Here is a 27,345-nt window from a genome sequence, read left to right as displayed (position 1 = left end):
AATGAGGCAACTATTTAAAAAATAAAATAAAATCTATCCTAATAATATCCTTGTCTCCCAACAACTCCTAGTCTTTCCAGCATGAATGCTGACCTGCTAAATAGGGTTGAGTACATCATGGACAAAGGCAACAAATATAAAATCTAATGAAATACACTTAATCCTAGTGTATCAGAATGCTGTACTTCAGGCTTACTTCTTTATTTTGGGGATTTGTTAGTTTGCTTAAATGAATGCTATGATCTGAACACCTATTCCCTCAGAGAAACAAAATGTGCAGAATAGTGTAAATTTTAAAGCTTCAAATATAATGCTAACCTAAGGTAAAATGTCAAAGACTCTGACTAAACGGCCAAATAAATGTCAATAATATGGGCAGAGTCTATTCAGTAAGTGTCTGAGCACAGAGCTAATGGAGAGGACCTCTCAGAGCTTCTCACCTCTCCTCATGCTCACAGCCTGTTCAACTTTTCCCAGACCTTGATTCCTGAGGGCCTGAGTGGTGCTGTTCTGCTCATTGGCATATAGGTACCAATGTCAGGATGAATGGAGGAGAAGCAAATGCCCAGCACTGAATGAGATGAGAGTTTTGTGACTGAGTTTACATGACCAGACCCACATGTCTTAAGAACCTTGTGTCAATATAAAAATCCCCAAAGCAATCTAGTGACTTAAACCCTATGCTCTCTTCTTGCTACCTGAAGAAATGGATTCAGTCTAACAGGGAACCTTAACAAAAAAAACCCCCAAAAGAACCCCAAGCAAACAAAGCCAGGTCAAAACAGAAGACTGAAAATAAAGAGGGCAAAACCGTTCTGATCTGACATGTCAATGAAAAGTTACATTAAAATCTCTGTACATTTAATGGAAAAAGAAAATGCAATCTGCCTCTCCATCATCCTCAAAAGTGAGGGCACAGTTGAAAAACTGTTTAGTGTCATAAAGCTGTATTTAGATAACAATACACTCTAGGGCCACAAAGCTACCTATTGTTTGTGTGAAAATGTTACTTAAGGAAGGTCAGGCTTGGCTGACTTTTGGAAACTGTCTATTAGGCAGCAGCCAAACAACTGCTACCTGATCACTGTTGGGAATATTGAAATAATTTGCAGTGAAATTGAAAGCGTACTTCAATTCAAGAAATTTATTATCACAGCCCGGTTGCAAAACAAAATCTAATAAAAGCAATGTTTCCATTTAGAGTGTTGAATGTGAAAATGAGGGCAACAAAATGAACAATACAGGAGAAAAATGTTTGGGTAGGGATTCTGAGCAGAAACCTCTAAATCACTAATAATGCTACAGCTTGGAAGCAGAAACAACATTAGCATTGCTACTAAACTGTTTAGCTAATAGAGTGCTAACACTAGAATGAAGCTATTTTTATGTTCCCAATTTCTCCTGCTACTTTGACTTTATTTTAAAGTGTTTTTCCTGTAGTTTATCACTTACCTGCAGCTTTTAAACTTTGCAATTGAAATTAAAGCACTATTAAAACCTAAAATAAATGTAAAAATACTTCATCTATATCTTTTCCTCCTCCCATCCACAGATTCTTTAGCTTTATATATCTTTTTCTACTAGGCTCAGTCAAGTGGAAAGAGAAGCTTTACTAGTTTAGAAAAGGGCCCTTATTTGGAAAGCACAACACACTCTATTTAAACAAATGTGTTATTGTCACTTAATTCAAACACATGTTTAAATTTGAGTACAAATATTGTTCTTTCGAGGGTCTCAGCTTATTTTTAATAAAAGCCTTCAAGTCTTATGCAAGGTAATATTCCACTAACCTTTAAAAACATTTTTTGGGGATTTATGCTTTAGTCTTACTCAAAATTTCCACTGAAATCATTCAAGGTGCTAACTTAAAGAAAATAATAGTGTATTCCTGCTATATTCTACCTAAAGTCTCAGATGCCATGTGATAAATATTTGCTTTGTAACTAGACAGATCATAAAAATCCACTGTAACATAACCTCTGTAACATAACCTCCTCCAAAATCAAATACAGAATTATATGCAAGGTTATGACTTCAGATGGAGAGTTACCAGAAAGACCAGATGAACTGTTTGCTAAAGTCTGCTGTCATAAAATGTCACATTCTGAAATGCCATGCTGTAAAAATATATTCTGGTTCTTTAAGTGACACCTTGCAAACCTGCCTTGGAACTGAAAAGTCCTTCCCCTTGGGCAGCCTTGATAAAATGCTGGTGCAGTGCAGGCCTATCACACTCACAGGAGTCACACACACCTCAGAACAAAACCAGCTTTGCTGTCATAACTTTCTTTTTGATGCTCCAGCTGAGATAGCACTCAGTTTTTGCTTCCACAGCTGAACTAAGATCTGCACTGCTTAGGGGGAAGGGAGAAACAGACATGAAACATGAATATGCTTCTCAAATTTGCCACATTGCATTGGGGTTACCTTCATAACTCTTTTCCTGGGAATCCCCTTGCTTGTAATACAATATCCTAAATGGACGATGCCAAAAATAAATTAAACCAATGTTAAACACTTATGGCATCTGTTACTAATATTTAGCATCTAGCCATTGCAAGCTACAGAAATACTTTTCTGTAAATTATATACTTTAAAGAGAAACAATAGCAGCAACAATGACAATGTTTTCTGTCACACAGTGCTGTTAAGTCCCATGGTATCTGCCCCTACTATTCACCCTCAAACTCCAAAGGCAAGACTCTTAAAGACCTACTTGTACCCTAGAGACCTAGAAATAATTTTAGCTTTTCATTTCCATGACAAAATCATAAAAAGGACTTCTGGAGACCTTTGGAGTTTATCTCTGATTATTCCCATCCCCTCGCCAAGAAATTTTGATTGCAAGGGATATCGTGTAATAATTATTAAAAACTTTGTGCAATAGTCTATGTAAGCTATTCTAGAACATCTCTACCTACCCCCAGCAGTTTATCTTTCATGTCTAATGTGGATCTTTCCTGCTGATGTTTAAATTCATGCTTGTTTTTGATTTACCCACCATGGCAACAGAGAACTCATTGTTTCCTTTTTCTCTGTGACAATATTTTTAGCATCTTAAAGCAATTTCTAGTTTCTAAAGGTATCTAGTTCTTTATATCTCCTTTCACATGTCATATTTTCTAGCCTGCAACGATGGTCACTGATACCCTCTGAGCACTTTAATAACTATTTTCTTGAATAGCATTAACCAGAACTTCACACTTAGGCTTTACTAGCATTGGGTGGAAATAAAAGAGGTTGTTTTTTTCATTTTGCAGGCCATATCTATGTATACATGCAGATAGAGAATTAGCATTTCTCAACAAGAATATTGTTATTGAATCATGTTCACCTGGTGATATGCTGTAAACAACAGACTCCTCTTTGAAGAACAGATAACTAAGCAGCTGTTCCTTGCTTGTTCAACTGACTGGCACTTTCAGTGTAAATCTTATAGCTGACTTTTAGATTGCAGAGATTTTTGTACTGTTCCTATCACGTTGCTGTCTGATGTCCACTTAAAATCTAGTGTTGTCTTAATTTCCTTGCATAACTGATTCATTAATAGATTGAATAGAAGACATTGAATCTGACCCCAATATATTTAATTTCCCACTTTCAGCAGAAAATTCCCTCATATGCTAACATCTATATTTAATTACAGCATCATGCTTTCATAAAGTGGACCTTTATTCAAAAAATACACTAGGTTTGTTTCAGAATATGTGTACCTACATGTGTTTCCTGTTCTAGGATCCTGAATATAAAGATTTTACTTGCCTAGTGGGATTTGAATCTTCTAGTGCATAAAATTTCCCTCTTCTGTGTCTTCTGCTATGCCAAACACAAATTCCGTCTGCTCTTTCTTCTCAGCAATGGCTCATAGCTGGTGTCATAAATACAAATTCTGTTGGGAGTAGCTGGGAGGTTTATGAGATTGTCTGACTACTGCACTATTTCAGTTCACTGCATGAAAGAGTTACCTGCTCTGCCTCATGATATTGCCATGAGTCGCCTTGATGAGAATGTAATGAACATCATACAATACGTTCATGAAGTCTTCCCGGGATACAGTTCTACTTGGTCTTGAGTCATCTCCATAACGTTTCCAGATGAAATCTGCCTGAGACATTGTCCTATTGAGACCTGGGTTACCATGATAATATTCCCAGGGTCCAGGGTTTCTGCCTCTTTGGTCATCACCATAATATTCCCATTCATGCTGAAAGACAGAAACACAAAAGACAGATTATTAACAATATTCCAAAGACCCATGTGCTTAAGTTTTGGGCTAAAAAAGCAGATGGAAATGTTACCTCTGTCATCTCTATCTCATGCCTTGTCAGCTGGCCAATCAGAGGGGCAGCCATATGCCGGACAATAACTCTTGTATTTGTGGGAGGCCCACCTCTTATGATGACTTGCGGGGAGTAAGTAGTAAAACCTGTCTCTTCTCGTGCTTCAAAGTAGATGGCATATTTCAGTTTCCCTCCATAAGCATTCAGCTAGCAAAGCACAAAAAGAAATCTCATTTGCAGTTAGCTAAAAATAAATTCCTGGGAAGGAGCTAGATGTGCTCTGCACCTATGTGCAGCCTGATGAATGCATGCATGGTAGAAAATAGCAATATGTACTTGTGGAACTATCTGGGGACAAGGGCTGTGTTCAAAAACACTCATCCACAATTTGTTATTATTTTACACTAAAATCAGTATGTTATCTATTTCCTCATACGTGCCTTGGTGCTCCACCAAACCAAGAAATATCAAAAGTGCAAAATAAATTGTCACAGAGGTATATAACAACATCCAAAAGAACGGTTCTTCAATCATTTTCTCCCATGTAACCTACAAATATCATGTATTTTTTGCTTAAAAATGAGAGAAACAAAAAATTGCAAGTGTTATATTAAATTTGTGTAGCTTAATTTTTCAAATAACATTTTTATGAGAAAATTCATCCTATAGAAAAATAGATCATAGATATTTACAGATATTAACATGTATAATATTTTTTGTGTTACTTTATGAATTTCCGTAACAGAGCAAATAATTTTTAATAATGGAATAGCATTTACATTCATTTGAAGTACCTTCCACTGTGTGAAGACATGCTTATTGAGAAGGAAAAAAGGCACTGCAAAATAATAAAATAAGATTAAAAAAATAAAAAAAGCCACATCAGTATTCAGTGGAATTTTAGGTTTACCTTTTGTCCCTCAAACTGCTCTGGAAGTCTCCAGTAAACAGGTTCTGACCGAAGATCCTGCATCACCTGTTCTATATTTGCTACTATTTCAGGAGGCTGGAATGCAATCCCTGAAAGAGTGCTACGCTGAAGCTTTTCATCCACCAGTGGCAGAACCATTTGCTCTGGCTTCAAGGTCACCTATGCATATTTGAAAAAAATTGAGAAGAAAATTAACTCTGTTTTTCTCCATGAAGTATTAGTCTTTAAATTCTAGCTCTTTAAAAAATTACTTCTAGGTAATTTCATTTCACATCATGAGCAATTTGTCACAAAGCAGTCTTGCTACTCCTTCAGGTATGAACAGTGCTAATAATGACTTTCCCTTTGAGCCTTTTGCACCTTGTACTCATGTTAACAAAGAATGTAGCAGCACTGGTTAAAATACTTTAATCAGCGAGTGATTCCATGAATTTTATCGAAGTGATTTTCACAGTGCTATTTTAGTCCCAGACCTCTTTTGTTCAGACTGTGAGAAATGTTACCTCACAAAGAAGCACTTTCTCACCACTTAGAGATCACTGGAGCTGTAAAACACAGTGTCCAACGCCTTGATACTTCTATGCAATATTCAAGCTAAATGTTCTCCAGGCAATTTGCAGAGACTAAGGCTTCAGTGAAGGTTTTTGTAACTGTAAATTCAGCTTTTCTCAAAAAATACAAGGATGCCACTTAGTGTGATTGTAATTTTCTTAGACTGGTTGACAAAGTCTCATTAGCATTATACTGAAATCACTATTTTGATCAAAAACTGTAGTAAGAGCCTCAGTAATTCTGTGCCAATGGAAGTATCTCAGGGAATGTGTGAACAGATGCAAAGGGCTGGTATCAATACTGCTTTCTCCCAAAGAGTGAGGAAGACAAAGAAAACAAATACAGGTAAGAATCATACCATCAACAAACTGGTCATGAGATAGGAGTCAGGTAATGAGGAATCAAACCCTGGACTGCACTTTCAGTATCCTGGTATTTCCATTTATAGCAGTATCTATGGACTGATCAGATATGGAAGCACTCCTAACATTGCCAGCCCTAAGTGAGACTTAGTGATTTTGTATCACAACTGTATTTTACTGTTTAATACTTCAGATACCAAGAAAAGGGTCAACACATTTGAATTTCAGGTCATTCATCAGCCATGCCGTATTGTCATATAAACCAGGATTTTCTTGTTTAAACAAGTCTAATGTAATTTGAAGCACCTGAGACTATCCAAAATAGCCACTAGCAGCTGGCAGAACACAATCTCACCTATTTTTCAGTTCCGTATCAATTTTGAAATGGATGCAAGTACCAAATACTAAATGCGACATAGACATACACTTCTTTAGATATGAGCATAAATACAAGAGAAACAAAATAATCAGGAGGTTTAAATTTTTTCTGCTTTATGCTGCCACAAAGGTCAAAGCACAATTACCCAGAACTGTTGCTGTTACGGAACTTGATTAAATTTTATAAATTGTCAGCCTTCTACAGCCTTTCATCTCCAGTCTAGCAGCATATGATGGGCAAAAGTGAAATAATGAGAAAAACTGGGTCAGATCATAATAAATCACTTCATCCACTGGGATGAAGGTGCTATGGGATTGAACAGTGAAGGGGAGAAAAAGTGCTATCCATATAATATTAAGCAAGAAAGATTAACTTGATTTCAGCCTAAAGTATCCTTATCTAACTGATGCTTATACATGACTAGTCTGGGGCTTTGGCTGATTTGCAGTAGGCAGACTTCTATGGTTGGCGTTCTTTCAAGCAGAGATATGACTGACCATACATGGGGACAGAATGAATATTTTATCATTAGAAATCTCTCCTCCAGAACGCAACTGAGGGGCTGGCATGGCAGCAGTCTTAATGTGTATTTTGCACTTGTTGTACAGAAAAATGGAGACATCCAGTCTGCCTTATCAGTCCAACATAGGTCTTAAGGCCCTCTTCCACAAACAGGTGTAGAGCTCTTTTGTTTGCTCTGATGGATTATACCTTTCCATGCCCGAATTTAAATACAGCTTCAATAAGCTCTTTTTTAAAAATGAAAGAAAACCCCACCAACCCAACAAAATCAACAAGGAAAATAAACAGATTAGCTGAACTATGGGAAATTTATGCTGGACAACAAGCATCTGTGACCCTTGAATTCACCTGGGTAAACTGTGCATCACGTACCAGAGATTATGTTGCAATGCATTAGACTGCATAATTTCCCCACATGACCAGCTTGCCCTTTCTTGGTGTTTAATAGCTTTACTTTGGCTGGATGTCAGCTATCCTATCACTCATTTTCTTATCTACTTATTTCCTTTTAATGTCTTGACCCTGACTGTCTAATGGAACATACTGCTCTCACCACTCCTCCAAGCATAAAGAGGAAAGTGATTGCTTAAATGTTTGGCCATTTTCTAGCTACCTCTCAGTGCCTGACTAAAAGATGCCAGCAGGAAACAACATTATCGCATTACATGGCTCAGCAGTTTCCTACTCACCCACACGCGGATCAGCCCCCTTGCCTCGCTGCACTGTGTAGTCAGGCCAAAGCAATAGCAACTGCTGCAGCCAAGTGGGTTTCTGGCAGAGAGACCAAATGTACCAGACTTGCACCTGTCACAGTGGACACCTTCCACATTAACCTGGAAGAGAGAGAGAGTATTTTCAAAAGGGAAAAAAAAATCAAGTTTTATTTCAAGGTAGCAATAGAAAAAGAAAATCCTACTGTAATGATAATAACAGAGTGCAGCAAGAAATAATAATAAGCTTTAGGAAATATTCAAGGAACTCTCCAGGTTCTTATCACGTGTGTATGCAAACATATGTAATTAATGTAATTAAGGCATTTGCATTTGTATCCACTGAGTAGCTCTGAGCAATAGATGCTGGCTTCACACTGAAAGTTGTAAGCACAGAAAAATTAAATGGCACTTTGGGCATGACATGCTCAATAACTGATTGATAAGATAAGAAAACTAAGTTGTTCTGAAATTGCCCATGTTAATCAAGTCTTCTGTTTAATAGGAATTAGCATTGACATGTTCAGATACTTAAGGTACAGCACTAAATGTTCTTGCTGAGAAACGTATTTTAATGGAAATTCTGAAGAGAAAAGCTTTCCCCTCTTCATGATTGTTTTCCACATCATTGAACAGTATTAACAAGGCTGAAATGTTTCACTGTTGTAATGTCAATGCTTTTATTTTCATTTTTCAATTAGTTGAAATAAAAAGCTATTCCAGATAGGGCAGATACACAATAATTTATGCAGAGCCTTTTAAAACCATTTTCATACTGAGACCAAGGTATTAAAAAGAAAAATAGTCACCACTATGAAAATACTTGGTTGGCTTTTTCTCTCCACACACCCTTTTTGTTCTCTTGAGAGTAGTGTGAAGAAGCCAATTAAAAAAAATAAACTTTCCAAAGCTTATACAAGAAACCAACATTACCCCTCAGGATCTACCAGTTTTAACCCTTATTTCCACATGTTCTATCAACAAAAGTGTGTATTTAGCTTAGATTTTGCTGCTTTTTGTCAGGGCTGACAATGAGGCTCCTGAGCCATTGAGAGCTCATTTCTGCAGCTGTAACAGCAGGTTTAAATGGGAACGATTATCATTTTATAAACATCTAGTTTCTTCAATATACAACTCTTTCAAAAAAAAGTTACACAAAAGATCAACCAACCCTAGATTTAAATTTAACCTTAGATTAAAATTCTGGTGGGAAAAATGCTTACTTAATTCAGTATTATTTGTCCATTTTCTCTCATAAACAGCGATTTTAACTTGCTTTGAATTTTGTTTCATGTCAGTTGCACTTCCTAATCATCAGCTAAATATACACTGCTCATTTGCACTCAGAGAAACACAGAAGCAACTATGTTTTTAGCCTTAAAAGAATCAACAAAAAACACTTTTATTTTAAAATCCCATGAACCCTCACTCTTTCTACTTAGTGCTTACAAGAACTACAAGAAAAACGATGACCCAGAGCAGTTGTGGAGTCTCCTTTTCTGGAGGTAGAATTCTGGACACAAGCCTGAGTCATGTGCTCGAGGGGACCCTGCTTGAGCAGGAGAGTTGGACTAGATGACCTCCAGTGATCTCTTCCAACCTGACCAGTTCTGGGATTCTGTGACATTCTGGACCTAATCCAGAAATGGGGCACCGAGATGGTTAGAGGGGCTGCTGCTTATCTTGTATCAAGAGAGGCTGAAAGAACTGAGATACTTCAATTTCTGCATTTCAGAGGCTGGCACAGGGCAAATAGCACTGAGTTTTATGCAGACAGCCCATGTGTTCAACTCACTACCATTTTCTGATGGTGTCATCATTAAATGAATCAGTACTTGTGAAATAGAACATAATGCTTCCTGTTCAAATATACCAGAAAAAATGGGAGGGTGGTCAAGCAGTTTGCACAAAGAGGTTGTGAAATCTCTCCCCATGCTTGGAAGTACTGCCTCAGTGAGTCTTTCAGACAAGGTGCTGGACTAGATGACCTCCATAGGTCACTTCCAACCTAATTTGTTCTACAGTTCTATGTCCTGAAACTCAGAATTAAGTGACTGTTGCACATTTTACAAAATAATTACCTGGCAATTCAATTATTTGAATTCATCCTTCCATTTTACTATCTCTATGTGTCAACATAGACCTAAAGAAGAAGAATGAATCTAAATCACAGAAAGAATCTCTAGGGATCACTTTTAAAAACCTCCCCCTAGAAGTACAACTATCACCAATTCTAGGTCACATTACCCATGCCTCTTTCTAGCCAGTTCTTGAAAATCTCCTAGAATGGACATTTCACATGTTTCTGGATAATGTATACCACTGCTATATAACTCTGATTTTTTTTTTCCTAACGCACAACCCAAAATTCCCAAGCTCCCTTTGGCAGCTGTTGTCCCTTGTTACATCTTCTGTCATCATCAAAAAGGGCTTTATTCCATCAACTACTCTTTGAAGTGGCTAATAAGTTGTAATTGCATTTCCTCTTATTAGCCTCTTTTTTCAACCTAAGAGAGAGTCCAGCTCTCTCAGTACATCCCCACAGATCATCTGCTGTGAGGCTCTTCTCTGGATCCTCCTCAATTTCTCAACAACACTTTCCAATCAAGCTCTAAAACTGGACACCATTTCCAAGTGCAATCTTACCAGCACCAACGACAGTAAGAGTAGAGCACTGAGTAGATAAAGCACTTTTCCCTGCTCGCCATGCTCTTTGTCATGCCCTACCTTGCAGCTGCCTTGGCCACTGTGCTCACTGCATCCAGATCAGTGGGCAATTGAGATTACCATGAGATTATATGGTTGCTTTATATTGTGCTTTCCAGCAGGATTGCCACTCAGGCTTCTTCCTTCCAAATGGTACTGATTCTTTAGTCATTCCACTCCAATTAATAACCTTTCTATTTTACCAGTCATCAGGCTTTTTGAGAACTCTCTAGACAGTAATTCTACCGTTCAGCATGTCAACCTTGACCTCCTCCAAGTCAGCAGTATTTTCAAATGTGCTGATCATGAATTCTGTCATCTGTGTCACTGATGAAGATATTGGCTCTGGGATAATCTGCTTGCTGGCTACCAACTGCATATCAAACCACCAATTAGTGCCCTGTAAGCTCAGCAATACAGCCAACTCTCAAACAACCTAAGTGTGCTGCTCTACCAAGCACAATTCGAAATAAGAATGTTGCAGATGATGATGCCAAAAGTCTTTGCTTTAATGATCCTGAATTGGATGAAGTCTACTCAGAACAGGTACTATTGCAGTGAATTCTACTCATGAAATGATGGATATTGACTCCATCTAAGTAAATGTACTTTGAAATAGGACTGTGGCATACTGTGGTTACTGATGTGTTTGCTTTTATTGTGCCCAGAATCTGAACAAGAATTGTATTATGGGGGTGAGCTGGCAACAGTTCTGTAAGAGTAGACAGAAATAAAAATTGGGGAAAAAAAGAGGATGCTAAGGATCCTCCTAAGAGGATGCTATATTGGCAAGTGCTAGTATGTGGAAAAGCAACTGATAAACCCTGAAGTCTTTCTTTATGTTTGACTCCTCCCACATCAGTTCACAAATGCACTATGAAAACCAAGGAGATTGTTCTGCATATACTATTTGAACAAGTAATGGCAAGTGCCAATGAAATCTGAAATAAACTTCTTAGCAGTTATAAGATCAGATTACAACCTCCATTGTCCTAAGTTATAAGATCAGACTACGACCTCCCTTGTCCTACCTTGCAGCTGCATTGGCCAGAATGATCAATGCATGAGCACTTCCCCTCTGCATCACAGCTCTGTGGATCTGTCCCAGGCAGGAAGCACTGACAAGCCACACAATGTGGATAATTCCAGTAGCCCAACCTGCACTCAGTGCATTTCTCCCCAGAGAATTCAGGGCGGCAGAAGCAACAGCCTGTATTTAAGTCACACTGAGAACTGAGGGCTCCAATGAGGCTGCACTCACAGGCCTGAAAAGGAGAGAAACAAGGCAATTGCAATTGTGCTTTTGCAAAAAACAAAACCAAAACCCAACCAAAAATCAATTCACCTCTTTTAAGCATCTATAAATAAAATACAGAAGTGAATTTCCACTGTTTAAAAATAACATATTTAAATTACAAGGCCAGTAATCTATTTTTATTCAATGTGGGTCAAGCATTTACACTAAATACATTTACAACACTGGTGGGATTTTTTTCTATAGATATTACTTACCATATATAAGTTAGGCATTGAAAACAAATAAACCCAAAAGGATCAAGGATATTGGAATACTTTGTGGACAAAATTAACTCAGAAACTACAAACACTCTCTAAGAAGTATTTTGTATGTAAATTCTCTGCAGGCATGTTCAGAACACTTTCCTAAATTGGAATTGCTCAGGAGAAATGGGTTCAGAGGAATCTAGAAAGTGGTTCCAGAGGAATCTAGTCCAATGTTTATTACTCATCCATCAGACAGGTAACTATCCTCTTTGTACAAACAAGACTCCTAGATGACAGTAGTTTACACAGATTTAGTGATGTGATATATCTGGAAGTAAATTTGCTCACAAAATAAGATTTGCACAGGCAAGTGATGACAGAAATAGGTGATTTTCCAGGGTGTCTAGATATTGAATACAAAAGTAGCAGGGAAAACTGCAGATTTCCAAAGAACAGAAGAATCCCACAGTGCTATTACTGTGGTAGCACTGCACAGTTAATACAAGACATTGGCTGTAATCACTGGTGTGACCAGAATATCATATGAAGAAGTTCAGCTTACAGCAAAAAACTCAGTACCAGCAGTACAGGTTACCACAGTAACTGACATGGATAGACTTGCTAAAATTACAGACACAAAGCTGAAAAAGAGAGGAAGAAAATGTGGACTCAGTTTCTAAGCAAAACTGTTTATTACATGACTACTTAGAGCACCTTTCCTCTGATCTGAAAATACCACTTATAAAGAAGGTGAATATATACAGGAAATATACAGTCTGCAAGACGACTACCTAACCTAAAAAAACTCAAAACCTTCTGACAGAAAGAACTTTGTTCTACAAGATACATTTGAAAACAAAGCTGAGAAAGCACATTGCTCACCATTCTCTGAAGTATCTAGGTGCGCAATATCAAAACCTAAATTACAATCAGATGCTATGTGTGGTTTATGCAGTTTTCTACAATGCTTTCTATCCCTGACTTACAACAGCCTTGGAAATCTTCTACAAAGACTGCAAAGCAGGAGATTCACATCTCACTTTGCAGAAATTAGCAGCAACATACTGAAAGAGATGTGGGCTGATAGATCATCATTAATTTAGACGGTGCCATGGACCTGTCATACTAATGTGCTCACATAAAAGACAATCAGAGAATATACTCCAGAGCTCAAGCAGAGGTCTTCAACCTCATTAGGATGGTTTCAGAAGCCAAGAGTGTATATCACAGCAGCACTGCAGAGGTTTCACTGGAGTTTTACATACATACAAAAAAGAAATTATTCTTGTCAATTGCTTTGCAGCCTGAGCTACATGACTAACAGCCTTTTAAGAACAAGTATTAATGGTGTATGACTATGTTCCAAAAAGATATAGTTTTCTGGAGTAATTGTAGCAGTACTATTAAATCCCTTATCATCAATGAGCACACCAGGGAGGAAGAAGGCATTTGAACTTTCCACGATGTCCACTGTCACCAGTTTTCAACCTTAAATGAATACTGTGCCACTCAGCTCAAGGTCATTAACAACAGCTTTCATGGCCCCCTCGATATTCTATCATTGTTTTCCTATTTCTTTTCCCTTCTCTTCAGATATTTTAACTCTGTTTCAAATATTGGAATAAGAAGAATTTAAAGGCTAATGATAAGGTTTATTTCCCCTTTAAGAACAGGAGAATAAAGCGCAATTTACAACTAAGATGGATGTTGCTTTTCTTTTTGATGTCTTTTATGCACAAATTGAAGTCTTTCTCAAGCAAACTTCGAGTACAAATTCCCAGTGGTGTCACCATTAAGGCCAAAGCAAATTTGTTCCCCAAAGGCACTCCTGATTACCTGTAAGTACACATCTACATACATCATTCAATACTGTGGTAATCTCCTCAATCATGTAAAACACAGCTATAATAAAATAAAATCAGGCTCAAGCAGGACCCTGACTCAGTGTGACAGCAGAACCAACAGGGTGTTTTGTGTTACAGGCTGCATACCTGAGACAGAGGATCTGTAGTGCAGTAACAGTAACAGATTGCCAACATTTACATCACAGTTTCGCACCAAAACTTGCAATATGGAGATGAACCATGATTTACAAGCCAAAAACTGTGTTCCAGCTATAAATTACTGTGAAAGAGGCAGTGTACATAAAGAAAATAGAAATCCACTCACCTTGCAGCCACTGACAATGTTATGGCCCCAGTGATTTGGCGCACATTTGTCACACATCTCTCCAACAGTATTGGGAGGGCAGATACAGCGTCCAGTGACGGGATCGCAGTTATTGCCAAAATGTGAACACTCACAGGCTTCATGGGAGACAGAAAAAAAATAAAGCAGAGGAAAAGTTATCCCTTTAGACGACACCTGGAGAGCAGACCCTAATGGGGTTAGGATCATTCTTTTACTGTACAGTGGACTCTCAGTTATCTGTGGACACGATGGGGTAGAAAATGTAGGGAAAACGCTGAGAAACCAAAACCAGCGAAACACAGGTTAACTGTGGTTGAAGTAGCTGCAATGAGAAGAGAATGGGAAAAATAAAGGTACCAACTGCAGAAGTGCAGAGACTTCTGAGATGGTGCACTCTTGTGACATAACGGCAGGAGTGCTGCTATACAATTTCTGGGCCCATGCTGTCTCCTCTAAGAGGCCACCTGAGGGCCTCTGAGCCATCTATGCAGGGAACTTGCAGCCTATTTAACCTCTTATACCAAATTGAGAAATACCTTCTGAAATTTCTGCTGCTCTAAAGAGACTTTCCTTAAAGGGCAAAAAAGGTGTTTACGTTTCTTTTCCCCTTTCTATTCCTTCTTTTTCAACTTACATATCCTCTGCCTTGGGAGGACATCAACAAACTGATGTTTCCTCTCCATGGGAAACTGGAATTCTTTGCAGATTATACCAAATTAAAAATACTTCAGGTTTGGAAGTGCTTCCAGAAGTGGCCTTTGCTCTTAAAGGATTATTAAGTGAAAAACTCATTGGTGGCAAATACAGATTCAAGGTATGTAAGTGATAAGTAGTTGTGGGGCACAAGAAACACAAGTGATTGAAAGAGCAGAACTGGTGTGTGGTTGTTGTCACATTCACCATCTATATAACCCATGATGTCAGAGAAAAAGTATCACAGGCAAACTGACTCTCTGAGTGCTAACCTGTTCCTCCGGGTGTTTAAAGGGCAGTGTAACTTTGTTACTGAGGGTTTCATTTATGTTCATTGCCTTTACTGGGAAATACTTAATTCAGATTGAAACTAGAAAACAAGGGATGTGCAAAGATAGAACTCCTATCTATAGTTCAAATAAGAATTGACCTTTATTTTTCCCCACCTTGGGGAAGGTGGGGAAATGCCTTCAAGATAAGATAATTCATGCAAAGAAGATAGCAAGTTTTGCCTCCATCATGGCAGGAACACAATGTGTTGCATGCTATTTAAAATACTTTCACACACTGTAGCATGAAGTTTCAGAATACATCTCATTGGGAGACTGAGGCTTTCAGATGTGACAGCTCATCTATGGGCTTCCAGGTCTTACATAAAATTGGCTAAAAAGGCATGGAGGGGAAGGAGATACTCAAATGTTTTTCCTGTTTTTACTTTAGTAATTATTTTTCAAAATAAGAGGGGAAAAATACAACACAATTGTTGCAAGCAATAGCGAAATAGAAACCTCTTTTGTATCTTTGCTGCTAGAATGTCAACACTGACGAGGCTTTCAGCAGGTTTTTAGGCTTTATGGATTTCTATTGCACAAGAAAAAATCATATTATATTCCTTTTGGATAAATGCTAGATAAAAGAGGTCCAATATTTTATTTGATACTTAACTGTCACAGTAAAATTAATTTTTCTGTACTTTTCCTTCCAGCATGATTTGATACACTTCTATTAAATTTCTGATTTTCTTTGTGATTCATAATTTAATTTTTTTTGTTATTTGAAGGAATACATAAGAAGCCTACTAAAAGAAATGTGGAAAAATGAGCACATTGAAAACAGAAATCCTCTCCACCTGTTCTATTAACTTTGGGACTTTCAAAATTCTGAGTTTTCTCAACATCTATACCAGCCGCTGTTGCTTTAAACATTTGATGACCACAGGCCAATACATTTATATTTAAAATGTTACTTGGAATCTACAGTATTTTACCATTTCATCGCTGTTTCTTAAACCCTGTCATTTTAAAATTTGCCAAGACAGCAATTAAAATTTTAAAGTGCAATTTCATTAATAGCCCTCTCATTTTCCTTCCCCAACTGTAGTTATCAACATTTTGTTGTGTTTCACAACACAACACAGTGATGTGCTTATAACCTGTGGAATGCTAGAATAAGATGCTAATCATAAACGATACAATTTTTTGCCCTTCATTTAATTGCTAAAGGCTTTAGGGCTGCAGTTATCATTTGCATTTTATTTCAAGCTCTCTCACCAGTGAGCCTGGGAACAACCTCTCCCTTTTCCAAGGTGCCATGAGATATCTGAACTTTTCAAACCTGTAAGACCAGTAAGTGTTTTTGAACCCTTCGTTCCTGTGGGAGACAACCCCATAGAGCAACATTTTCAAACATAATCTATAATCCAGGCTGTTTCAAGGTTTAGCCACACTACAGGTAAAATTGAATTTCGCTGCACAAATATGGGTTTCGAGGCCTTGATGCTCCTTCCATTGAAAAAAAAAAAAAGGAGTAAGAAAAGCCAGAGAGCTCAACTTGCTCCTTGTGCTGCCATTCTGGATAGGAAAGGAGCAAGAATGGATCATGAGACATTGTGATTTCTGCTTCTGGAAAGAATATACTTTATACCTGAAGAATAATAACAGCATTCTGGCATCCCAGCAGTCAGTCACACTAGACAACTATGTATGTGCCCTGTGATCACACCTAAATGAGTCTCTGAGACTTGAAAAACACAGTTCTATCAGGAAAGATGGGTATTTCCCTGTGAAGAAACCTATTGATTGGGTTCTTTTTGATATAGCAGTCTGCACTGCTTCGAGGATAGGAAGCGTTCATTTCAGTCTTCGACCTGATTTCCAAAAGGAAAAAAATAAAAGTAAAGAGGTAGCTGGATGTATTTATGTCTAATGCTAGACTTTCAGCATCTAGAAAAGGAGATTTTTCATGTGTTTACACAAGCAATATAGCAGATAGTTTTACTTAAAGATCTTGTACACAAAAAGTTCAAGTAAGGAACTAAATATTATTGTACAGGAAAGGATTGTGGCAATCAAAGAAGATCAACCATATAAAAACAATGAAAAGGTTTGGGATAAAACTAGAATCAAAGGGAGTTTGTGTTTTTGTTGTTTCCATTTTACGCCCCTACAAGTTGATGTGATTTGGCAACAACTTTAATCAGAGTTCTGTGATTCTTATAACTAAATTATAGGAACTTCATGTAATTTTTTGGCAGACACTACACGGAGTAAATGACATTCCTGTTCCTTCTAAATGTAGTAGATTAGCCATAAACTGCCCACAGAATAGCAGAAATTGCTTGGGTCTTTCGTTCTTGCCAATCACCACCCTTGTCAAATGAATGATGCACAAGGCTGTCTATGAATCCCCTGTCACGAAAATCTGTTCGGCAATCCAAAGTCAGCTAAACTAGAATGTTAGGAATAAATAAACAAACAAACAAATCAATCTGTGCTTGAGTGGAAAACATTTACGTACGAGTACAGCCTCCTTCTTCAAAGTTGTAAAACCCATGTGCACAGCGGTCACACTTCTTTCCCGTCACTCCAGGCTGGCAATAGCACTGTCCGTCTCCATCGCAATCGAAGGACTTGGAACCAAAAGAGTTGCAGTTGCAGGGAACACATCCCCTGGAAGACTGTAAGCCAAATGTTCCAGGCTGCCACAGAGTGAGGAAGAGCAGTTAGTACATGGAATGATTACCAGGAGAAAAGAAGAAAAGCTGAGAGTGTAGGGAGATCTGGGTTGCTATTTCCTCTTCGTCACTGAAATACTGCTTTTAACAGGTTAAATTGCAGTGGTAAAGCCCTGGAGTAAGGACACTAAATGCTCTACACTGCTGAGAAAGAATAAAGATTTCAGAAGGTTACCTGATGCTATAATGAATGTCTTGCAATGTAACACATTTCTTATGAGGCTGTTTGCCTAAGTACAATTCTCACTTGGAATGGAAGATATGTCAGCACAAAATACATACCCCATCTCTGGTTGTAAGGCTGTCAGGCAGAGTTCATTCCTAAGAGAGTGAATTCAAATTCTTAGCTATGAATGGAGATCAATTCAACTGGAAAGTCTCTGAATTGCATTTTATCTCCTCTGAGCAAAGGCAGTATCTGTATACAGTAACTTAAGGGCAACCCTTTAGGATGATATACAGGAATAACTTCAGAAGAACACAGAGATAGAGTATTTGTGTACAATGCAAACAAATAATGGTTTTTTTTTTAGATAAAAAAACTCTGTCTTTGGATTTGGCCTCTGTTTCTCTTCTATTTTCTTCCTTTTCTTTTTTTTTTTTTTTTTAATTTTTTTTTTTTTTTTCAGTGATCAATATAAAGTTTCTACAGAACCAGAGTAGATGTCATCAACTGTAGTAAGAAACTTCCTCCTTAACTTCACTAGTGGAGTGCAAAAAGTAAAGAAGGGAAGACACATACTCATTTGTATACTGTGATACAGAGTTCTGCACAAAGCTTTCAACCAAAAGACCTCATGAGTTTCACTGCATCAACCAACAGAGGCTCCTTGGAGCAAACCAGACTTGATATTCAAATGACAAACTCAGTCTTGAGCTAGAGTGCTTTAAAATTGGAGCACTCCTCTACCTGTTTTTCAGGCTTGATGATTTTCAGTGAATACTGAAATCCAAATCTTATTAATAACTTCACTTGAAATTGATATTACAACATTAATAATAAAATCTATCAGCGAGCTTGATAGAAAAGCAGAATGTTAAAAAATAGATATTAAAAAGATCACTGCTAATGAATATAAATGGAAACAAAGTGAAAAATATTTAATTTATAATGCGCTACTTTGTGATCCAGGCATGAGATGTTAGATTTTTGCCAACTATAAATCAGTAGATTTTCAAATCAATGGAGCTGTGCTGGCTTTGACCATGGTAGTGATTGTCCCTCTGCACTAAGCACTAGTGCTGTGTCCAGTTCCAGGCCACTTACAAGAAGAAAAGTCATTGAAGTGCTGGAAAGTGTCCAGAGGATGGCAATGGAGCTGGTGAAGGGTCTGGAGCACAAGTTCTATGAGGAATGGCTGAGGGAGCTGGGGGTGTTTAGCCTGGAGAAGAGGAGACTCAGGGGGAAACTTTTCTCTCTACAAATCCTTGAAAGGAGCTGTAGAATTGGCCTCTCTTCCCAGGGAACCAGCAACAGGACAAGAGGACATGGTCTCAGGTCGTGCCAGGGAATGCTCAGGTTGGAAAAAAGGAACAATTTCTTCACTGAAATGGTGGTCAGCCATTGGAGCAGGCTGTCCAGGGCAGTGGTGAAGTCATTCAAGAAATGACTGGACATGGCAGTATCATGGTCTAGTTGACAAAGTGGTGATCAGTCAAAGGTTAGACTCAATAAACATGGAGGTCCTTCTCAACCTTAATGATTCTATGACTACTATTTTATATGGATTTGTTCCACAGTAGAACCCCTAACTAACCTTTTGTATTGGTGAATTCTCTGAAACTTCAGGAGTTTTCAATGGAAAAGTCCTGAAATCTGATCACTGAGGTTAATACAGATGTTCCCCATTCACACAGAGAATCTGCTGATAGGTGTCAGAATACAGGACCACATCTATGGTCAGAATTTGGCCAGAAAATTATACGAACCTAAGCAAATGCTTGATTATACATGTAATAAAGAATTACGCTTTTCCAAACTCTATATTGAAATATTTTGCAAATTCCATACTTCTATCTGACAAAACATGGCATATCAGAGAGAAAGAGGTAGTCAAACTAATTTAATTAAACTCAAGCAATAAAATACTTGAGTATCTCTAAGGATTTCTTTTACACAAGAAGAAACATAGAAATGTGAATACACACAATCTCAGGACAGACATCCAGATTCATGCAGTGAAGTAACCAATGCACAGCATGCATCTCAGTTCTCAAGATAAAGTTTGCTAGGATCTAATAAATTCTGTTTATATGGGTAACAGTCAGAAAAAGTCTGAAATCAGCACTCCACACTGTGTTAAGCTGGAAAAGACCACTACCATGCTGGGTTGCATTCTGTGAGGAGGGCTGCACACAAAGTCATTTTGGTCAGTCATGCAAACTTTAACCCTAAGTTCAAGTTCTCAGCAAAGTTTGCTTACCCAGAAATTCTAAGAATTACATTTACTGAACAAGAGATAAGATCCTAGACTACAATTAGGAAATACATGGAACTTTCTGAATATGTCATTATATCATCTCTCAATCAGTGTACTGTGTGGGCAACACAGTAACCTCATACATGTTTAACTGGAAAAAAACTAATTTCTCCAAGGAAGTCTATATGAACAAATACATCATGGGTCCCAGAGTCAACCTGAGGATGAAAAACATTGCCAGGTATTTTTCAAACAGGATGTGGTAAATGTGGGGATTTTGAATTGCAGGGAGAACAAACAACATTCCTAAAATACTGCTCTGTTAGAAGCAGTTGTGTCATAATTACTTAATTTTAGGAAATAAGTTGCTTTGCTGGTCTGAGATAAGGAATGAACACTTCTATCATTTTGGGTGTTACATTCACATAAGTGGCACTGCACTGAGTTAAAAATGGCTCAGATAACTGAGAACTTTTCGCTAATATTTGCTAATGAGAACTTTTAACACCAATTATGTTCAATATTTTAAAATTAGATTTTAACTCCTTGCCTCTGGGGCTGATCCCTCTTGCAATCTCCTTAAGGATTGATTATTGATCCTATTGATTCTTGAATTTTTAGGAAAGCAAGTCTTATGCTGCAAAGTCCAAGAAATCCCACTGATTCCATTGATTTATGTACATCTCCCATGCATTTTGTGCACACTGCTGTGGACGGTGCTGTTTTGGGACTTAGTCTGGTATTTGATTTCTCGCTGATATCATCACTTGCAAGATGAAGCCTTTAGGATTGGGGAAGCATCCTAAAATGCTACTTGTCCTCCGAGGCTGTCACTTTCTTGAGAATTCCTTCTATTGTAACACGGGTATTAAAAATTAGAAACCCAAGCAATTTGTGTGAGCTCCAAACACAAGCGAACAGGAGACTTCAGCCCATGCAAAGCAGAGTTCCCATTACCGGAGCTGCAGGCCGGTAAGCACCTCGTGGGCACCCACTGGCACTGCTGGTGCCCCACCTCCGCGGGGGTACTCGAATCTGCTGACTGCTTCCCGCATTTTCTTGCAATTTAGGCACCTGTCTGCTGATTTCACAGTGTCTGCCCATGAATCCTGATTTGCAGTTACATCTTCCCAACATATCACACTGCAGTGATACAGATCCTAAAGCACTGCAGCCACAGGGTATACAAAACACCTTTTCTGGGGCCCAGAAGTAGTTGGGCTTGAAAAATGAAAAGTAAACACTGTTAGAAAGTGAAGATAAGAAAACTACATCACATAAAAGGGTACAGAAGTAAAGACAGGAGTAAGGAATGAAGTAAACAAAGATTAATTCTAATTAATCACCAGTATTGCATTAATGAGCTTGAGATGTTTGCTGGCTACCTAGTGCAATCTGCAAATTCCACTGATACCAGCTATTTTTCTTTGAACAGACTCTTTAGATACCATTGAAAATGGAGTGTGAGCAAACCACTTCAGACATTACATAATTTTAAAGGGTGAAAATTATCCTTTTGATTTCTGCAAAATTATTTATGTTCTTTAAATTATACACAGATGAAGGTGTTCTGAGGACAGAGGCCTAACTCATGAGTCCTTATGTTGAACTGAGAAGTATGCAGCCAACTATAGCATATTCCTTAGCTGCCTGAAGACAACTCTGTGAAAGTTTATGAAGCAATATTTCTCTGCAGTGATTTATGAGACAGGAAAACAATGTCAAGGCAAAAAACACTTTCACCAAGAAATAATACATTGTTTAGACAACACAAGAAGTAACCCTAAGAAAAAAATATGAAGGCAGAACATTCCAGAAGAACTAAACCATCATCCTGAGACATTTTGCAGCTTTCTTCACAGAGGGATTATCTCCCAAAGCTGCAATATTTTTAACTAATTTTTATATCAAACATTAAAAATATAAAGTCTATATAGTATAGTCTATATAGTGAGGCTTAAAATACATTAATTGCATGTAAATGCTATGTCTTGGGTTCTAGAAAACTATTAGAAAATGTTTACAAAGCAATCATTTTACCTTTCTCTACAAAAAAACCCAATCCATACATGTTCTTTAAGTGAAAATTAAACAACAGAAAAAGCTTATCCAGAACCGAATGAAATTTAGTTAAGACAAACAGTGAAGAAAGCTGAAAGGAAACCCCGTTTCTGGTCACTCACTTTGCAGGTGTCGCAGCGGCGCCCAATGACATTGGCTTTACACTCGCACTGGCCTGTCCGAGAGTCACAGATCTCCGAGAAGGAGCCATTCATGTGACAGTGACAGGCTGCAGAGGAAGAAGAAGGAGATGTCAGTGTGTTCCCTGAAGTTAAATCTAATAGTCAAACGTTTACAGTGCAGCTTTTGTCACCCTGAGAAATGCCCAGCCTGGGTTAAGCAGGAAGGTGTTGCTCCCATACACTGACATATTAACCTGCCCATATGAATGCAGAATTTTTCTCCAAATTATTGCAGTCAGAAATTTTGCCTCAAGTTCATTAACAACTTGCTTTAGATGCTCCTCTCAGATCAAAGCAGGATGTGGAGGGCAGATTATTAAGTACATGCCCAGAGACTTTGAGTCTCGAGGAAGGGAAGGGCAGTGCTGAGGGAAAAGCACAAAAAGGGTACAGACCCTTACAAAGGGTGTGTACAGGATGTAGCTCCAACCAGAGGGAATGTTACTGCTCCATGTGCTGGTTCTGCTGTGCTGGAGTTCACTCCCTGTTCATGTAGTTGTCAGGAAAGGCTGGTATGCTGCAAACCCAGCACAAGGTTTACACTATACAGGGACAGTAATGCTCTCATGTCCCAAGCTGCACTGAAAAATATACCAAGGATTATCTGCTACCATGACTCTCCAGTATTTCTGTCTCAGCAACAGCATCACAGTTCCCAGAGGAAATGTAACCCAACTGATCAACCTAACTCATTGCAGTGTTTTCCTGAAGATTTAAAAAGGTAGTGAAAAAGCTGTTCTTGAGGAAAACAGCAATGCTTCTGGCTCTTAAATTCTTATGTTTTAGGAGAAGACAAATTTTGGGGAAGATGTCTACCACCTTTTATGTTCTTCAACCACAAGAACCTTTGTGTTCTTCAATCCTTTTGGCATGCAGAGATTTGGAAAAAAACCCTTAGTACTCGCTGTAGAGAACAAGGATGTGATTGTTGCCACAGGGACTAGAACCACGCAGTCACTGATCAGCATGAGCACATACTTTTTTCCCCCCTCATAGGGGAATGAATCCACATCTCTATACCAATTATCATTCTACTTTCTAGGCTTGGGCTCCAGTCTGCATTTTGCCTTCCTGCAGTGCCCTATCTGCATGTGTTGCTTTTTTTTTCTCAACCTAACACCTTCATTTTAAGAAACACTTAAGAGTCCCAGAAGTGAACACATGGCAGTCGCATACTTGCATGTCAGAAGGTGCTATGTGAGAAAAGGCAGTTTTATTTTTCCTACATATAGATTATTACAACAGGACCTTTCTCATTACTTCATTGGGCTTGCTCATTTACAATTTCCAATTATAAATTGAAAGGATTGGTGTGGGGGTTTTCTCCCTGCTTTTGAGGTATTCTGCAGAAGTTGCCTCTTTTAATGAAAGCAACTTTATGACTTGCCATTCTGTTCACGGCATTGTTTCTCAAATGTTGGCTGAAATTCTGGAAAAAGTAACAAAAATGCGCTGTTCATACCAGTTATGTAACACCTTCAGAGATTTCTATCTCCTTCTGTTTTGCAATATATTTTTAAAAAGTAAAAACTAAAAACCACTTCTGATGTAATTAACATTGCTTATCTTTTCCTTTCAGCTTTCAATACTAAACAAATCTATAATTTACCTCTTTCATCCTGCATACTTCAATTCTGCCCTCTTTAACCTGACATTCATTTTTAAAAACTGACACTCTAAACCATATACGGTGATAATTATCACATACATATATGTTTTGAGTATATATTTAATTAAATTGGTCAGTGGGGAAAGAAGATGCTAAAGCTCAGATTCAACAAACTACAATCCTCAATGCAAATTAAAAGTGTTTCACCAACCTTTTTATACAGACCTCAAAACCCAAGCTCAGTCTGATTTGAATTGTTTTGCTTATCAGGCATATGACAACACAAGAATCAAAAAGAAAACTTACACTGATTTTATAAACAGATAAGTTTTTCCTATTTATATTACAACAAGCAGCACTCCATGGTGCCTTAACTCAGTCACAGATGACTGAGTGCAATGCAGTGGTAAGAGAGAATTTGGAGTATCAGGACTTTGATTGTTTTCCTTGGCCCTGGCAGTACGTACATAGAGAAGAAACATACAGTCAGGGCTATTCAGTTAATCAACTGTTACTCAATCCGATAAATTGCACTTATCACACCTAGAGCCTTCCCATTCATTCACCTCTACTGGGAAAATTAGCTCTTGTCCAAACCTCCAAATGGTTGTTACAATACAATGTAGCCTGTCGGAGAAATCTGTCATACTTTCTTCCAGAAAGACACTGGTCAAGACCCTTAATCCTCTCTAGATTTCTAGAAATATTTATGAGCTTGTATTTATGATCAAGCTACACACTTACTCTCCGACAACAGTAGTACCTATACACTGAAACATAGGCAGACTTGATTATTTGCTTTAATTCATCTTGTGACACTGAGCTTTATTACCATCAACTCAACCTCCAGGTATTTGCTTCAGCATATTGTGCTGCTTCACTCCAAAAAACAACCTACTAGAATCAAATCAAATAAGCTTAGGACATTTGCTCGTTGTTCTTAGATTTATGGTTTTGTATAGATACACCAAAATATTCAGAAATGCTATGATGATATAAAGCTGTACTGTCATTTGAAATGGTTAATGCACACAACAGCACTGTACAGAGAAAGAGCAAGAGACATTTCAAACAATAATTTGAAAGCAAATTCATGCTTTGCAATACTCTTGGATTTGGCTTTTTAATAAGGAACAAAATTGAAAACAACAAAGTAAAGGCACAGTCCCTCTGATATTGTTGCTGCAGGGCAAATTTCATGGAAGTCTGCAAAGGAAATAAAAAATCATATGCAAAGAAGAAAACCCACATGAAAGGCAGAGAGTAGATGAATACAAGGTAACTGCAAGCACAAGGATATGAATACATTAGGGGGCTCTCCTTGTCAATTATATGAACAACAAAAGCAAATCTCATAATTCAACAATAAACATGCATTTCTTTTAAACACTTTTTTTAGTTGTATGTTTTCCAAACACTCCTCTTATAAAATCTCTTTCTCATGGACCTGTCACTACTGTGGAAATGGTCAAAGCACCAGTCATATTGATGACTGAAGAATAGTGACAAGATACTGGAAGCTGTAATTTTTCATATACACCTCTTCTTAAAACACTTTGTGCACTTAACATTGTAACTTATATGACATTATTCATCATGACCCGTTAACTTATGGAGAGAATATATAGGATTGTCCAATTTTTTTCTGGCATTGTGTAAAGTAGGTACAGAAAGCATTTCCACAGGTATGTCTTCAGGGTTATCTATGACTTTGTGTACATCAATGTTTATTGCCCTTAGCTGAGAAACACGGTGACGCTCTGCATCTTGTTAGCTCTCATGCACTCTCTGGAGGTCCAAAATAATCTAGGATTTTCACTTTTAGACTGCAAGTTGCTAATAGGGCAAGTCCTAGAAATGAATGCCAGGGCCTCAAACTTCTCTGCTCACAAGACATACTGCAGACATGGTCCCCATGTTCCCTCACACAGAGCAGTAAGACAATGCCCCAGTTCTTTTACTCGCGTAATTTTATCCTGCTATAACACCTTTGTACTAAGTGAAGTTACTTTTGTCTTTATTATAATGGACCAAACAGGAATAAATCCTTGTGACACTGAAATAAAATGCTCAGCTCTTTCAGAACAGTTTGTAACTTGTTTTATTCCATTTCTCAGAATGCGAAGGAAGAGTATGTGACAAACGTTTTTAAGTTAAAAGCACTTCTTCTGCATTATGAATTATGCCAACAACAGCTCAGAGAGAGCCACTGCCTCCTATAGAAAGAAAAGCTCCTGTTCCTACCAAGTCTTTCATCTCCACTGAATAATTTTTTTGCAATCACTGTGGGGAAAGATATGCTGGGGCTGGTAGTTGAATAACATGCCCTTGCTCAGCTGAGCATTGGTAGCTTGCTGCAGTGCCAGGTATCTTCCTCCAGAGCATTTTGGAAAAATTGTATAGAGATTTTAGGGTCTGATTGGCAGGTGGGAGAATCTTGACCTGCAAGCAGCAGCACCTCCCCACTTTTACTGAGGTTATATAAATGGGAAACAGGTTACAAATGCTGCCAGAGCTGGACCCTGAAACTGAAACATCACTCTCTCCTTTCAATCTTACAAGATAACAGGATTTTTCAGGATAGCTTGTAGCATTTTTTAGTCAATAGTTTCCATTTATTTGTATTTATTTTTGTAGTTCTGACACTTATAACCTTTGCATCCATGCAATGCTCTGTTGTTTTCTTCCCATGTCTGCTTCAACCAAAGCTTTTTTAATAAGTTTTTCTTTCTATTTACTTTAAAGCCTCCTTTTCTAGATGCAGATGCACAGTATCATTATTAGAGCTGTATCATTCTATTGCTCACACATACAGAGGCACAGTCTTCCTCTCAGGAACAAAGTTATAAGATAGATCAATACTGTCAGGAGCTGTAAAAGTTCGTGACTTACGTTGACAGTTCCTTGCATGAAGAGCATCACCAAAATATCCATCAGCACACCTCTCACAATATTGGCCTGTTGTACCTGGCTTACATATCAGACAAGCACCAGACAAGCTGTCACAGCTGCCAGGAACGGAGAAGTCAAGGTTGTCATTACACTGGCATGGTTGGCATGATCCTCCTGGTATTAGAGGTTGTCCAAAATAGCCTTCTGCACACCTATGGTAAAAGACTTCATCAGTTAGGACCCTTAAATAATCCTCTCATTAGAAATACTTAATTCTGTTGCCTCCCTAATCACCAAAAATGATTTGCTCTTCTCTCAGGTCTGTCTTAAACATCTTTTT

At 38.0% G+C, this 27,345-nt stretch overlaps 1 protein-coding gene across 6 annotated transcripts in view; it reads right to left on the bottom strand.

Annotated features, from left to right (window-relative positions):
* LAMA2 (laminin subunit alpha 2) overlaps positions 1 to 27,345 on the bottom strand; it is a 335,487-nt gene that overhangs the window by 98,834 nt on the left and 209,308 nt on the right. For 4 of the 6 annotated variants that reach the window (XM_038132678.1, XM_038132680.1, XM_038132679.1 and 1 more), the window contains exons 19-28: positions 27,006 to 27,217; positions 22,445 to 22,551; positions 21,219 to 21,482; positions 17,625 to 17,805; positions 14,115 to 14,251; positions 11,474 to 11,707; positions 7,716 to 7,859; positions 5,191 to 5,370; positions 4,299 to 4,487; positions 3,966 to 4,204 (exon numbers count right to left, since the gene is read on the bottom strand). In XM_038132678.1, coding sequence (XP_037988606.1) covers positions 3,966 to 4,204; positions 4,299 to 4,487; positions 5,191 to 5,370; positions 7,716 to 7,859; positions 11,474 to 11,707; positions 14,115 to 14,251; positions 17,625 to 17,805; positions 21,219 to 21,482; positions 22,445 to 22,551; positions 27,006 to 27,217 — 1,887 coding nt within the window. The remainder of the gene's footprint in view (positions 1 to 3,965; positions 4,205 to 4,298; positions 4,488 to 5,190; positions 5,371 to 7,715; positions 7,860 to 11,473; positions 11,708 to 14,114; positions 14,252 to 17,624; positions 17,806 to 21,218; positions 21,483 to 22,444; positions 22,552 to 27,005; positions 27,218 to 27,345) is intronic. The other 2 variants (XM_038132682.1, XM_038132683.1) reach the window with 1 other exon arrangement.

The sequence above is a fragment of the Motacilla alba genome, chromosome 3 (genome assembly GCF_015832195.1).
Source record: "Motacilla alba alba isolate MOTALB_02 chromosome 3, Motacilla_alba_V1.0_pri, whole genome shotgun sequence".
Taxonomy (NCBI): Eukaryota; Metazoa; Chordata; class Aves; order Passeriformes; family Motacillidae; genus Motacilla; species Motacilla alba.
Note: the sequence above shows the minus strand (reverse complement) of the source record. Positions and strands in the feature narration are given on the sequence as shown.